We start from the raw sequence: 15,654 nt of genomic DNA, 5'->3' as shown, positions 1-15,654 counted from the left end.
CCATTTGTGGAGTTCACACTTCCACATCTGTATAATACAGCGTGAGTCATTGGGAGCTGTTGTTGTCAGTGTGGGTCTGTGGCTGCCCTTGTGATGTGTCCTTGGCCTTCATTCTGCACCATCAAGACAAGATGTTTCGTAATGGAGTCTAGAACATTTGGGGACTTAACTAATTAACTTGGGGTGGAGTCTTGCTTCTTTAAAAGAAATAATAGCTATTCATCAACAAAACACAATCCATTTTTTTATCAACCACCAGGGTGCACATTATTTTTCTAATTGGATCATCTATATCTTCTAGATTAATACCTATGATGCCAAATGTTTCTCCTCCTTTTAAAAAATCTTTTTGTGATAACTGAAAATATGGGTCCAATTTCTATTTTTAATCAAATATTACTTTAAACTTCCTGCTGAATCAATTTATTTATTTCAGCTTATTTTTGCTAGGTTTCTCTGTTGTCATCTGCCTATGTCTTGTGATGTAGATAAGGTGTGGCTTCTCCACTGCAAATCAGGATGTAACCAACACTTCTCCCTCTTTTTCCTGTGGAATGTGGCACTTTTCAAGAATATTAGCTGGACGGGGAGCCACCAGGGGGCGCATTGGAAGATGGCCGACAATAACATCTCTCCGACCACACGAGGTAATTAAGAGGCTGATATGGGAGTATGCAGCCTCCCTTGCCCCCCAAGGGAATGGGGGGTTCTGCCTTGCCTACTGTGTCCATAATTCACCCCCGGATTTGAAAGAAGGGGGTGAGGGCACTAGGCACGAAGCCCTTGGGTGAGGTCGGCTCTCCCGGACGCTGTCTCTAATCGCGCACTGGTTTGCATCAGCTTGAAATATATAATTGGAAAAAGAAGCAAATGCACATACTTCAAGTGAAGATCGGGAGTAAAGACTGCTGATTAATGGGATCTCTGAGATGCGGAGCGACGGGCTGTACAATAAATCAAGTGAAGACTCATCATTAAAAAATCGAGTTACAGATAGGTAGCCGTATTGGTCTGCCATAGTCAAAATAAAAAAATTCCTTCCAGTAGCACCTTAAAGACCAACTAAGTTAGTTCTTGGTATGAGCTTTCGTGTGCATGCACACTTCTTCAGATACACTGAAACAGAAGTTGCCAGATCCTTCTATATAGTGAGAAGGTGGGGAGGGGTATTACTCAGAAGGGTGGTGAGAATGGGAGATTGGCAGATAGCTGAGATGAGCCTGTTGACGACTCTTAACGACTGCAATAGGTTTTGTGATTCTTGATGTCAGATTTATGTCCGTTTATTCTTTGGCGTAAGGTTTGGCCTGTTTGTCCAATATAGAGAGCTGAAGGACACTGTTGGCATTTGATGGCATACACAATGTTAGACGATGAGCAATTAAATAGTCCCGAGATGGTAGTTAGACGATGAGCAATTAAATAGTCCCGAGATGGTAGTTAGACGATGAGCAATTAAATAGTCCCGAGATGGTAGTTAGACGATGAGCAATTAAATAGTCCCGAGATGGTACAACATCACACATACAACATCACACATACCATCTCGGGACTATTTAATTGCTCATCGTCTAACATTGTGTATGCCATCAAATGCCAACAGTGTCCTTCAGCTCTCTATATTGGACAAACAGGCCAAACCTTACGCCAAAGAATAAACGGACATAAATCTGACATCAAGAATCACAAAACAGAGAAACCAGTAGGAGAACACTTCAATCTCCCAGGACATTCTATACAAGATCTCAAAGTAGCTGTTTTACTACAAAGGAATTTCAGAAATAGACTGGAAAGAGAAGCTGCTGAATTGCAACTCATTACCAAACTTAAAACCATGGAGAGACCTGGTCTGAACAAAGACATTGGATTCTTATCCCATTATACATGACTAAGCCATTTTTCACCTTCTCACCCCCTGCCTTTTCCTGTAAGACCTATTGCAGTCGTTAAGAGTCGTCAACAGGCTCATCTCAGCTATCTGCCAATCTCCCATTCCCACCACCCTTCTGAGTAATACCTCTCCCCACCTTCTCACTATATAGAAGGATCTGGCAACTTCTGTTTCAGTGTATCTGAAGAAGTGTGCATGCACACGAAAGCTCATACCAAGAACTAACTTAGTTGGTCTTTAAGGTGCTACTGGAAGGAATTTTTTTATTTATAAAATTATTTTATTAGAAGATCGGTATGTTGGAGTGAGACGGAAAGGGGGGGAGGAAAAAACTTTCCTTTTTTTGTCTTATGTGAGTACCCAATAACCCTCCCCCCCAGAGAGAAAGAATCGTTGCAGATTACTAATCACAAGCAGGAGATTAAGAACTGTGTGGAAATGAATTACTGATCAAAGAGAGGACTGGTGGGAACATCGGGAATGGAAAGAAAGCTTTGTGACGCAGCTACAAATGGAGATTCGTCAAGACAGGCCTGCCCACAGGAGGACGAGGGGGAGGAGGACCATGGTCCTCGGAATGTGAACGTATGGTTATCGGAATGTGAATTTAACCTGGCAGGGCCCCCTGAGATACAGATTGGCAGGCCTGTGGAAAACAACGGACAGACTCTGGGAATGTTCTTTTTGGAGGAGTGGAAATGGCGTCTGTCCTCTATGTGATATGGCTCTTGGAGAGTGTAAAATCCACACAGGATATGTTTGTTTTCAATCCGCTTGTGAAGATTATCAGAGATCACAAAGAAAGGAATATATGATAACAACAAGAAGATGAGGAAAATAATAGACTATCTGGACAAAACTGTGAAATTAAAGCAGCAGCAAGAGTGATGTTGGATCCCTTTCGGCGCTCGAAGTATGGATACCCCCAACAAAAAATTTTAAAAATTGGCTGTATAATTTGGAATTAATGTGATTTGATTGGCCTGTTAATAAAAAATATTTTTTTTAAAAAAAAAGAATGTTAGCTGGACGTATTCCCTAAATAAATTACCTGGTGTCTGATGAATGCCTTATTCTGAATGAAGCTTTTCCCACAATCAGGACATTCATAAGGCTTCTCCTCCACGTGGGTTCTTTGGTGTGTGATCAGCATATCTCACGGAGAAAAGTTCTTCCCGCACTCAGGGCATTCGTGAGGCTTCTCTCTGTTAACGGAGAAGTCTGAGGGCTCCCTTGGACAAAAAACAAGGACACCAGCCAGGAATACCAGAACAAAACAGCAGCCAGTAGGCTTGGTCTTTATTGAAGACTGTCCCGACAGGACTCCCACCTGCCACAAGGTGGAACAAGATGGAAGCCCCGAACAAAAGAGCCCCCAATCTTTTATTAGTTGCTAATCCCCATGTTACACCCCCCCAAACTACATCACGGTTACATCATGAAAGGGGAGCTCTGGGGGCCATAATCTGAGCATCCTGGTCCCTGCCCCATGGTTCCCCTTGCCCTCCACCAAACACCCATCAAGTGTAGCAAAAGAGATATTTGCATTTTCCCTGTTTCCCAGCCAAGTTAATCACACCCTTTTGTCTTCATCTGGGTTTGTTATTTCTGGAATGGCACTCAGGTATCAGGATGCCAGGGATTATCACTCAGGCAGTGGGGCTGCTGAGTGGCTGAGCTCACCTGTCTATATGAATTTCCCAGTGAGCCCGTACATAGATACATTTATCAGTGAATTCTTACATTTGGTATCGTGCAGCAGAGGCCCTTTGAACAGAAAGGAAGAAACTGTGATGAAGTGTTTTGTGGGGACAAATCACAAAAGTCACAAAAGCGATTGTGCTGATTTTGGTAGTGGGCTGCATGTGCATGATATCTGCTGGAGGGGCAAACCCCCCCCCAACCTATACATAAATTCCTGCAACATCTCCCATGTGGATCAATCAACCTACAAGGATGATGGAAACTTTTCCTGCACTCGGGGCATTCATAAGGCTTCTCCCCTGTGTGGGTTCTCTGGTGCTTGATCAGTGTATCCCGCCGGGAGACGTTTTTCCCACACTCAGGACATTCATGTGGTTTCTCTCCCGTGTGCGTCTTCTGGTGCCTCTTCAAATGGAGTTGCCACCGGAAGCCTGTCTCGCACTGGGAGCATTGATACGGCCTCTCTCCGGTGTGGATTCGCAGGTGACTCACCAAATTGGTTTTCTGGCTGAAGCTTTTCCCACAGTGGGAGGACTTGTGCGGATTCTTTTCAGTGCCGGTCAGTGTAGACAATGCTAGGTGGACCCAAGGGGTCTGTCTGGCTGACTCTGCTTTTAATAAGACGGCTACTTTTAAAATGAGGGATGCGGGTGGCACTGTGGGTTAAACCACTTGCCGATCAGAAGGTCAGCGGTTTTAATCCCCGCGACGGGGTGAGCTCCCGTTGCTGGGTCCCTGCTCCTGCCAACCTAGCAGTTCGAAAGCATGTCAAAGTGCAAGTAGATAAATAGGTACCGCTCCGGCGGGAAGGTAAACGGCGTTTCTGTGCGCTGCTCTGGTTCGCCAGAAGCGGCTTAGTCATGCTGGCCACATGACCCGGAAGCTGGACGCCAGCTCCCTCGGCCAATAAAGCGAGATGAGCGCCGCAACCCCAGAGTCGGTAATGACTGGACCTAATGGTCAGGGGCCCCTTTACCTTTACCTTACTGCATTTTAAATTGCATTTTAACCTGTATTTAAAATTGGATCCCCCCCCCCCTATTATGCTTTTACTGTAATTTTACTGGTGTTAGCCGCCCTGAGCCCGGCTCTGGCCGGGGAGGGCGGCGTATAAATAAATTTATTATTATTATTATTATTATTATTATTATTATTATTATTATTATTATTACTATTACTATTATTATTACTATTATTATTCCAGCCTGTTTGCTCTGTTGGGTAGCTGCCCCACAGCCCCCAATGGGTTAAACGGATAGAGCCGTGTTTTGCAGAGAGGCCCAGGGAGCAGCCAGCCAATGCTGTCCCTTCCTTTTCCTGCCAGGGAGCTCAGCTGCAAAACCACGGCTCCTTTCTGCAGAAGGTCAGAGAGGTGAGTGCAGAGCTGTGTTTTGGGGCAACGAGGGAGGCGAGCCAGGAAGCAAGCGGAATTGGCAAGGAAAACGCATTCAGGGGGTTTGGAAGCGGCGAGGGTGTTTTGACATGTACGGAGTCAGACTGACGGTCCATCCAGCCCCGTATTGTCTGCACAGGCAGGCAGCAGCCTCCTGGGGTTCCAGGACAGCCCTGCTTAGGGATTGACGCTGCATGCAGAGCAAGTTTTCTGTCCAGTGCAGCCCATGTCTCTCTATACTGACCCATACAGGAACATCCTCATCATCATCATTCTATATTTTGAAATAGTTTTTATTTGATTTTACAGATACAAAATTATAACAATCCAAATGCATATCCATATATGGAGATTACTCTGAATCTCGAGTTTCCCTCCCTCCATGGGTCCTGTTGTCAACATTTACAACTGCATATTATTTCATAATCTATATTTTATATAAATCCATACTATCCATGGTATTTGTTACACTGCAAGTGAGATTAAAATGCTGCTCGTGTTTTCATCTGCTTGCGGTGGTCTCCTAAATAAATTACAGTTTTCCCCTGTTCCTTTTTAAAGTTTTTGCCCTCTTGGTTCCTGAGTTTTCCAGTCAGCTTTGCTTGCCATTCCTCTCTGGTAGGGACTTTGTCTTCTTTCCATCTCTGGGCTAGTAGCATCCGAGCACATTATTATTATTATTATTATTATTATTATTATTATTATTATTCCCAACCCATTTGACTGGATTGCCCCAGCCACTCTAGGCAGCTTCCAACATATATAAAACATAATATTTTTTTTAAAAAAACTTCCCTGTGCAGTTTCCCTGTACCATTGGTTTCCCTACCTCAGTATTGTCCACACTGACTGACAGCCGCTCTCCAGAGTTTCAGATAAGAGTCCTTTCTAGTCCTACAGGGAAGTTTTTAATGTATGACATCTTAGTATATTTTTTTGTCTTGTGGAAGCCGCCCAGAGTGGCTGGGGAAACCCACCCAGATGGGCAGGGTACAAATAAATTATTACCTTTAATAAAGGTAATTCCCTTACCTTTCCCGCCCCGACCTGGCCACAGTGATCCATGTGACGGTCATCTCCAGGCTTGACTACTGTAATTCGCTCTACGCGGGGCTGCCCTCGAAGGTGACCCAGAAACTCCAGCGGGTGCAGAATGCTGCAGCAAGGCTCCTCACGAGGTCTCTGCCATGGGAGCATATTCACCCAGTGCTTTTCAAGCTGCACTGGCTCCCGGTGGAGTACAGGGTCAGATTTAAGGTGCTGCTTTTGACCTTTAAAGCCCTTCACGGCCTAGGACCCTCGTACCTACGGGACCGCCTCTCCCGGTATACCCCACGGAGAGCCTCAAGGTCCATAAATAGCAACACCCTAGTGGTCCTGGGCCCTAAGGAAGTTAGATTGGCTTCAACCAGAGCCAGGGCCTTTTCAACACTGGCTCCGGTCTGGTGGAACGCTCTGTCTCATGAGACCAGGGCCCTGCAGGATCTGATTTCTTTCCGCAGGGCCTGTAAGACAGAGTTGTTCCACCTGGCCTTTGGCTTGGAGCCAATTTGATTCCCTCCCTCTCTTTCTTTTTTCTTTTCCTTCTCCTCCTGCAAGGAGGCTACATTTTAATATTTTAATGTTTCAATATTTTAATGTTGTATTTTAATTTTGTTTTTAAGTTGTAATCATTCAACTTGTTTTTATTATTGCTTGTAAGCGCGCTCTGAGCCTAGCCTTGGCTGGGGAGGGCGGGGTATAAATAAAAATTATTATTAATTGTTGTTGTTGTTGTTGTTGTTGTGCTGGGGAGGGCGGGGTATAAATAAAAATTATTATTAATTGTTGTTGTTGTTGTTGTTGTTGTTTTATTACCTGGAAATGCTGAGGGTTGAACCTGGAGGCCTTCTGCATGCAAACCATGTGTTCTGCTGAGCTGTTAACCTTTCCCTTTTTCCCAGCAGGGACAAAATTTTGCTATTTCTTGATCCCCAAGAAAGGCAGATAATACACAAAGCGTCATCTCACTTCTCGCATCCCCTTCCACTCGTCTTGTGATATACAAGATAAAACCCACATAGCAAGAAAGGTACAATTCACTAATTGAGCCACCAGAAACCAACTCTGCAGCTCAAATCAAAACCATAAGCAGACTGAGCAACACAAATATGAATCGGAATCGTGGCGTAACAGAACCGCTTTTATCTGCCGTTGAGGAGGTGTCTGGGGTATGTGCTTATAATGCAATTGCGTGAACCTGCTAAGCCTTTTCAGCTCAGTGCTGGAAGATCTGCTTGGCATGCAGACGGTCACAGGTTCAGTTCCCGACATCTCCAGGCAGGGTTGAGAGAGAAATCCTACTGCTAGCCCAGAGATGAAATAGCAGATCAAGTTGAACTTCCTGACAGTAAGAGCTGTTTGACAGTGGAATTTGCTGCCAAGGAGTGTGGTGGAGTCTCCTCCTTTGGAGGTCTTTAAGCAGAGGCTTGACAGCCATATGTCAGGAGTGCTCTGATGGTGTTTCCTGCTTGGCAGGGGGTTGGACTCGATGGCCCTTGGGGTCTCTTCCAACTCTAGGATTCTATGATGGATTGTGCCAAAATGGCTAAAATGACTGGAAAGATCAGAAATAAGGAAGATGAAAAATGTAATGAGGGATGGAGGAAATTTATAATTTGCCTGTAAACAGAGACCACTGTAAATGGTTAAAATCATTAGCGGGATTGCAATAACACTTGTAATGTAACGAGAACTATGGAGATATAAAAATCTGGATTATTATAAAAGATACAGGAGAAAAGGTTTAACCATGAGACCCACAGAGGGGGGAGGAGGGAAGTCCAGAGATGCGTAAGAATCTTGTAGTTTTGGAATGTGTTGTGGTATGATTGTAATTCTTAATACAGTGGTACCTCTGCTTAAGTACTTAATTCGTTCCAGAGATCTGTTCTCAACCTGAAACTGTTCTTAACCTGAAGCACCACTTTAGCTAATGGGGCCTCCTGCTGCCCCTGCAGCACGATTTCTGTTCTCATCCTGAAGCAAAGTTCTTAACCTGAAGCACTATTTCTGGGTTAGCAGAGTCTGTAACCTGAAGCGTATGTAACCCGAGGTACCACTGTATGTAAAATAAAAATTAAAAAATTTGAGGAGAAAAGGGGGAAAAACCTAGAGAACTACTGCCAGTCAGTGCAAACAGCACTGAGGTAGTTAGACTGATGGCCTGACTTTCTATGTTCCTAATGTAACACAGCTCTTAAAAAAAAAAAAAAATCCTCAGGAATAATCTATCTTTTGTCTCTGTTGGATTCAGGACAGGGTCGTTGCCAATGGAGCTTCTTACCTCGCACCAGATTGAGTGTCTGAACCGAACAAAGCAGGCGACTGAAGACACAGTTTAGGAGTTGATGTGGAGAGAGGCGCAGCTGTTGAATTTGTGAACAAGAGACGGAACGAGAGATGAACCGGAGTGAAATTCAAGCTTTGCCGAATCGGGGCGCAGGTCCGGGAACACGAGCAAAGAGGCAGGGCGGGGCAGGACCCAAATCCCATAAGGGGCCTGGAAGAGTCCAGCGGGAGGTTGTGGAGCCGTTCCCAACAGCCAGGCCATCACCAAAGATGGGATGGAGCGCCCCACGCTTGCCAGAACTTGCCCCTCAGGAAGACCCCATGCCTTGTCCGCTGTCTGCTGAAAGAACGCACTGCAACAGTGGCAGCCCTGAAGGAGACAGTGCAAACAGCCTCCTGACAGGTCTTAGCAGAGCATCCGAAAAGGCCTACATGGGTTTGGATTCTGGGCAAGGCAAGGAGGAGCCCTGGGAAAGGGACACCATCGCCCTGGAGGCACAGCAACTGAACTTCCGACGGTTCCGCTACCAGGAGGTCGAGGGACCACGGGAAGTGTGCAGCCAGCTCTGGTACCTCTGCCACCGGTGGCTGAAGCCGGAGAGGCACACCAAGGAGCAGATCCTGGAGCTGGTGATTCTGGAGCAGTTCCTGGCCGTCCTGCCACCGGAGATGCGGAGCTGGGTCTGGGAAGGCAGGCCGGAGACCTGCTCCCAGGCGGTGGCCCTGGCAGAAGGTTTCCTGAGGAGGCAGCAAGCGGGTGAGAAAGAGGTGAGGGCATTTCTCTCTTTTCTTTTTTGAAATAATTTTTATTTGATTTTACAAGTATAAAGATATAACAATCCAACTATACATTTGTTGTTGTTTAGTCGTGTCCGACTCTTTGTGACCCCCTGGACCAGAGCACGCCAGGCACGTCTGTCTTCCACTGCCTCCCACAGTTTGGTCAAACTCATGCTGGTAGCTTTGAGAACACTGTACATATACAACTATACAACTATACAACCAACTGTACATATCCATAGTTAAAGATTCATTCGAATCTCTGGACTTCCACCTTCCCCTCCCTGGGTCCTATTGTTAACTTTTTCTACTGCATATTTTTCAGTAGTCCATATTTTATATTACTCCGTGGATTCCAGAAATACTTGCTTCATTACAAGTTTTATTGCTAATGTTTTTAGCAATATAGTGGTCTCCAAGGTAAATTATAAATTTCCCCCATTCTTTATTAAAGTTTTGGTCTTCTTGGCTGCTGAACTTTCCAGTCAGTTTTGCCATTTTGGCATAGTCCAGCAGTTTAATGTGCCATTCTTCTCTGGTAGGGACTTTATCTTCTTCCCATCTCTGGGCTAGTAGCATCCGTGCGGCTGTCATCGCATACATACAAAGTCTTTTCTGCTCCTTTGGACTGTTTGCACCTATAAATCCTAATAAAAAAAAGCCTCTGGTTCTTTTTTTACAAAAGTTAATTTGAACATTTTTTTCATCTCATTATATATCATTCCCCAGAATGCTTTTATTACCTTACAAGACCACCACATATGACAGAAGGTGCCTTATTTTTCTTTCCTTTTCCAGCAGATATTTGTACCTGTCATATATTTTTGCTAACTTACTGGGAGTCAGATACAGTGGTACCTCGCAAGACGAATGCCTCGCAAGACAAAAAACGCGCTAGACGAAAGGGTTTTTTGTTTTTTGAGCTGCTTCGCAAGACGAATTTCCCTATGGGCTTGCTTTGCAAGACGGAAACGTCTTGCAAGTTTGTTTCCTTTTTCTTAACACCGTTAATACAGTTGCGACTTGACTTCGAGGAGCAACTCATAGCACGTGGTGTGGTAGCCTTTTTTGAGGTTTTTAAAGACTTTGGTGATTTTTGAAGCTTTTCCAAAAGTTTCCCGACACCGTGCTTCGCAAGACGAAAAAAATCGCAAGACGAAAAAACTCACGGAACGAATTAATTTCGACTTGCGAGGCACCACTGTACGGGAGCATTTCTTTCTAAGCCGACCCTGGTGGCATTCAAACTCTGTGATAATACCGCATTGTCGCTTGCTGGATTCCCAAACAATGCGTTGTTTTTTGTGGGATTCTCAAAACAACGCATTGATGTTTGCCGGCTTCCCGAGACGCATCTGATGGGTCACTGTAGGAAGAGAACGATGGACTAGATGCACCCTCCTTTTGAGTAGCTCATCGGAGGACCAATGGTCCGCCCTTCTTTCCGGCACCCCCTGCCCCTTTGCCCAGTACTTTTCCATCCTACTCTGTTGTCTTTTTCCAGCTGCCTTGACAGGGTTGTATTCTCCTGGCTGTTTCAGGTAGTGCCTACGAATCCCGCGGCACCTTCAGAGGCCAGAGAGAAGCTGCCGCCTGTGGAAGTCAAAGAAGAGGGTGGCAGAGGTGGGTCGTCTTCGGGTAAGGTGGAAGTCCTTGGTTGCCTGGAGTACAGGCTTCTTCCTGTCCCGGGTTCTTAAACCTCAGCTCTGATCTTCCCTGTCCCTAGAACAGGAGGTACCCATCTGATGTCTATGGGCGCACAAACCTACAAACGCTTTCTCCGGAGGCTGCAGGGTCAGCCCCGACAACTGAACTGGGGCTTGAAAGAAATGTCCTATTCTTCTTTGGGGATCCCTCGTAGCCAAGTAAGATTGTCTTCCATGAACACAGTCTTAACAGTGAGTCCATAAGTGACTGTGGAGGCCAATTCTGGATCCACACATCCTTCCACAGTGGGGACAGAGGTTTCCAGGCAGGAGTTGATCACGGTGAGGGTTTGCCAAGCGTGCCTTCCTCTTAGCATGTTTCTCCCTTGTGTCCTGAATTTGAGCATCATCAAAGCCCATGACACCTTTGGTAAAGGCTGTTCTAATTTTTTAAGATTTGCCTTCCGTTTATCCTATTGCAGTCAGTGCTTGAAAGGAGCTAGGCCATACATTTTAAGCGCTATGATACCTCTTTATACTGTCATGGCTTCCCCCCCTGCAAAGAATTCTGGGAGCTGTGGTTTGTTAAGGGTACCCACAGTTGCTAGGAAGCACCTATTTTCCTCCCAAAGCTACAGTTCCCAGAGTGGTATAACTATCAATCCCTCCTCACAGGGAACTCTGGGAACTGTAGTTCTGGGAGGGAAATAGGGCTCCCCTAGAACACTCAGCACAACCACAACAAACTCCAATTCCCAGAATTCTTTGGAGGAAGCCGTGGCTGCTTAAAGTGCTTGGGGGGGGGCACTGTGGTCTAAACCACTGAGCCTCTTGGGCTTACCAATCAGAAAGTCGGTGGTTCGAATCCCGGAGATGGAGTGAGCTCCCATTGCTCTGCCCCAGCTCCTGCCAACCTAGCAGTTCAAAAGCATGCCAGTGCAAGTAGATAAATAGGTACCGCTGCAGAGGGAAGGTAAACGTCATTTCCATGCGCTCTGGTGTTCCGTTGCGCCAGAAGCAGTTTAGTCATGCTGGCCACATGACCCGGAAAGCCATTGTGGACAAACACCGGCTCCCTCGGCCTGAAAGTGAGATGAGCGCCGCAACCCCATACAGTGGTACCTCTGGTTACGTACTTAATTCGTTCCGGAGGTCTGTTCTTAACCTGAAACTGTTCTTAACCTGAGGTACCACTTTAGCTAATGCGCCGCTGCGCTGCCGGAGCACGATTTATGTTCTCATCCTGGAGCAAAGTTTTTAGCCCGAGGTACTATTTCTGGGTTAGCAGAGTCTGTAACCTGAAGCGTATGTAACCCAAGGTACCACTGTAGTCGCCTTTGACTGGACTTAACCGTCCAGGGGTCCTTTACCTTTCCCCCCTTTTTACTTTAAAACTATGGTGTGAATGTGGTATCAGTTTTGCCCCTTGTGGAACTCAGTGGAGAGGAAGATAGGGAGAAATCTTGTGTAATTCCCAGTGTAGTTCACCAATCAACCCCTCGTCACAGGGAACTGGGAATTGTAGGCCCCAGAAGGAAGCCCTTAAAGAAATATGGCCCCTGGACTGCAAAGCTTACCCCACCCTTGTGATAAAAGTATTTCCTCAACCCCTGCTATAAATTTTGGTTTTGCCCCCTCTCTTATGGACCAATACAGTGGTACCTCGGGTTACATATGCTTCAGGTTACAGACTCCGCTAACCCAGAAATAGTACCTCGGGTTAAGAACTTTGCTTCAGGATGAGAACAGAAATCGTGCTGCGGCGGCAGCAGGAGGCCCCATTAGCTAAAGTGGTGCTTCAGGTTAAGAACGGAACTCCAGAATGAATTAAGTACGTAACCAGAGGTAGTAGCACTGTACAGCTTACTTTTGCCACTTACTAGGAACCAAGTTTATTTGCGACAATTATAATGTCAGCTACGACGTGAAACAATTCAAAGCAAGCTGGTAGTATCAATCTATACTAAACCCACATTAAACCACTCCCTACCAATTCACCGCAAACCATTCCTCTAATAATAATAATAATAATAAATTTTATTTATATCCCGCCCTCCCCAGCCGAAGCCGGGCTCAGGGCGGCTCACAGCAATAAAACAGTACAAAAGTACAACATAAACAACATTCTAAAATCATTCATTATAAAAATTAATTAATTCAAGCCACTAGCAACCATTGGGCCAGAGCTCTGCGAAGATTGCCGAGGGAGGGAGTCAGGCTGTGCCCTGGCCAAAGGCCTGGTGGAACAGCTCTGTCTTGCAGGCCCTGCGGAAGGATGTCAAGTCCCGCAGGGCCCTGGTCTCTTGTGACAGAGTGTTCCACCAGATCGGAGCCACAGCCGAAAAAGCCCTGGCTCTAGTTGAGGCCAACCTAACTTCTCTGTGGCCTGGGACCTTCAAGATGTTTTTATTTGAAGACCGTAGGTTTCTCTGTGGGGCATACCAGGAGAGGCGGTCCCGTAGGTACGAGGGTCCTAGGCCATATAGGGCTTTAAAGGTTAAAACCAGCACCTTAAACCTGATCCTGTACTCCACCGGGAGCCAGTGCAGCTGGTATAGCACCGGGTGAATGTGATCTCGCAGCGAAGACCTCGTAAGGAGTCTCGCTGCAGCATTCTGCACCCGCTGGAGTTTCTGGGTCAGTCTCAAGGGCAGCCCCACGTAGAGCGAGTTACAATAATCCAGTCTGGAGGTGACCGTCGCGTGGATCACAGTGGCTAGGTAGTGATCCACTAGATTATTGTTGCTTTCCTCTCCTTTAGGTGACAGCTGGCTGAATCAGCAGGAGGGTAATCCACAGCCGGAAAGGCCAACCCAAGTAGGCCCTCATTTGCAATGTCAGGATAACAAAACAGCTTTCCTGCCTTATTCAGACATGAAGATGGGAAGCCACCCGGAAGACAGTGTGAATGATCCTGAGAGAAACCCTGGGGATTTCCCAAAGATCCTTCCCAAAGGCAAGAAGCAAAGGACTTGTGGCGTCTGTGGAAAGAGCTTCAGCCGCAGCACCGGCCTGATCGCACATCAGAGAATCCACACCGGGGAGAAGCCGTACGAGTGTCCTGACTGCGGGAAGTCCTTCACATTGAAGTCGAACCTGATAGCCCACGAAAGGACTCACAACGGGCAGAAGCCGTACGAGTGCCAGCAGTGTGGGAAAAGCTTCAGCGTGAGCTCGCAGCTCATTAAGCACAAGAGGACTCACTCGGGGGAGAAACCGTACAAATGCGCGGAGTGCGGGCAGGCGTTCCGCCAAAGCTCGCACCTTAGAAACCACCAGAGAATCCACACGGGAGACCGGCCGTTCAAGTGCTCAGACTGCGGGAAAAGCTTCAGCGTGAGCTCAGACCTGATCCGGCACGAAATATCGCACACGGGGGAGAAACCGTACCAGTGTCCCGACTGCGGCAAGCGCTTCTGCAACAGTTCGCAGATTATTACTCACCGGAGAGTCCACACGGGGGAAAAGCCGTACAAATGCCTGGAGTGCGGGAAAAGCTTCACTGTGAGCCAGCAACTCAGCAGGCACCAGCGAGTCCACACGGGAGAGAAGCCATATAAATGTCCCGAATGCGGGAAAACCTTTGGTGTCAGCACACTCCTTACGGGACACCTGAGAATCCACACCGGAGAAAAACCGTACGAATGTTCGGAATGTGGGAAAAGCTTCAGGCTGCGCTCAAACCTTATTGCACATCAGAAAATACACACCGCAAGGAAATCCTAGGCATTTTTACCCTGTGTGTGTGTGTGTGTGCGCGCTTGCTTGCTGGAGGGATTAAATTTGAATTCAGTTCTCTGATTTTTCACAATATTCACATATGGGACCTAGAGTCGCCATATTCTGAAGAGCAAAAAAGAGGACACATTGGCCAACTTTTCACTCTGGATCTCTATGATAACTGTCATCATGAAATAGAGGCCGTGTCCTAGAAAAAGAGTGCATATGGCAACCCTACCGGCGGCCTGATCAGATCCATAGAATGGGGTAGCCCAGGGGGTCAGCAAGCTTTTTCAGCAGGGGGCTGGTCCACTGTCCCTCAGATCTTGTGGGGGGGTTGGACTATATTGGGGGGGAATGAATGAATTCCTATGCCCCACAAATAACCCAGAGATGCATTTTAAATAAAAGGTCGCATTCTACTCATGTAAAAACACACTGATTCCTGGACCACCCGTGGGCCGGATTTAGAAGGTGATTGGGCCGGATCCGGCCTCCAGGCCTTAGTTTGCCTACCCATAGAGTAGCCACTGTGGGCCCTTCCAGAGGCTGGATTTCATCTTCCATCAGCCGTGGCTAGCACGGCTCAAAGTAAAAAAAGGATTGGAGTTCTAACTGAACAACCTCTGGAGGGGACCACATTGCTACTCCCTGCCCCAGAGCAGCGTTCTCCAATCTTAGGTCCTCAAATGTTGTTGGACTACAATTCCCATCATGTCCTTCGGCGAAACTGGCTGGGGATGATGGGAATTGTAGCCCAACAACATCATTCTCACAGTTTTTAAAAGAAATTACTGGACAGGAATTTACTCTCAAGGCGACCTCCTGTGTTAGGAGAATCCCTTAAATTTATTTCTTTTTTAACATGTCTTCACTGAAAGGTTTTTCATTATAGGAGCGAAGGGAGAAGACATAAAGTGACCCCATTGCAAAATACAAACATAGGAGGTTTTGTCAAAGCCGCGCAACCGTCTTCTGAACAAACTCTTAAGAGAATTACAGTGGTACCTCGGGTTAAGTACTTAATTTGTTCCGGAGGTCCATTCTTAACCTGAAACTGTTCTTAACCTGAAGCACCACTTTAGCTAATGGGGCCTCTTGCTGCTGCCATGCCACCAGAGCCCGATTTCTGTTCTTATCCTGAAGCAAAGTTCTTAACCTGAAGCACTATTTCTGGGTTAGCGGAGTGT

General features: G+C 46.5%; 1 protein-coding gene across 4 annotated transcripts; it reads left to right on the top strand.

Moving 5' to 3' along the window:
• Nucleotides 1-4,813: 4,813 nt before the first annotated feature.
• Nucleotides 4,814-14,473, top strand: LOC309524830 (uncharacterized protein). Of its 4 annotated transcripts, none has more exons than XM_082209932.1 (4): nucleotides 4,814-4,967; nucleotides 8,284-9,086; nucleotides 10,640-10,721; nucleotides 13,506-14,473. In XM_082209932.1, the coding sequence occupies exons 2-4, from the start codon at nucleotides 8,430-8,432 to the stop codon at nucleotides 14,468-14,470; spliced, it is 1,704 nt and encodes a 567-aa protein (XP_082066058.1). In that variant the 5' UTR covers nucleotides 4,814-4,967; nucleotides 8,284-8,429; the 3' UTR covers nucleotides 14,471-14,473. The 4 variants fall into 4 exon arrangements, with proteins under 4 accessions (XP_082066058.1, XP_082066055.1, XP_082066056.1 ...); XM_082209929.1 differs by having other exon boundaries at nucleotides 10,640-10,736; XM_082209930.1 differs by lacking the exon at nucleotides 4,814-4,967 and adding an exon at nucleotides 5,022-5,079 and having other exon boundaries at nucleotides 10,640-10,736.
• Nucleotides 14,474-15,654: the final 1,181 nt, after the last annotated feature.

This window comes from Podarcis vaucheri, assembly GCF_965113315.1.
Source record: "Podarcis vaucheri genome assembly, chromosome: 2".
NCBI classification, from domain to species: Eukaryota; Metazoa; Chordata; class Lepidosauria; order Squamata; family Lacertidae; genus Podarcis; species Podarcis vaucheri.
The sequence above is the reverse complement of the archived record's forward strand: the minus strand, read 5'-3'. Positions and strand labels throughout refer to the sequence as shown.

Bases quoted from the DNA above. Each gene is read 5' to 3' on its own strand.
- LOC309524830 (XM_082209929.1), top strand. From the start codon at position 8,430: ATGAACCGGAGTGAAATTCAAGCTTTGCCGAATCGGGGCGCAGGTCCG. The intron at 9,087-10,639 runs GTGAGGGCATTT...TGGCTGTTTCAG, and splicing joins AGCAAGCGGGTGAGAAAGAG to GTAGTGCCTACGAATCCCGC. The intron at 10,737-13,505 runs GTAAGGTGGAAG...CCTCTCCTTTAG, and splicing joins CAGAGGTGGGTCGTCTTCGG to GTGACAGCTGGCTGAATCAG.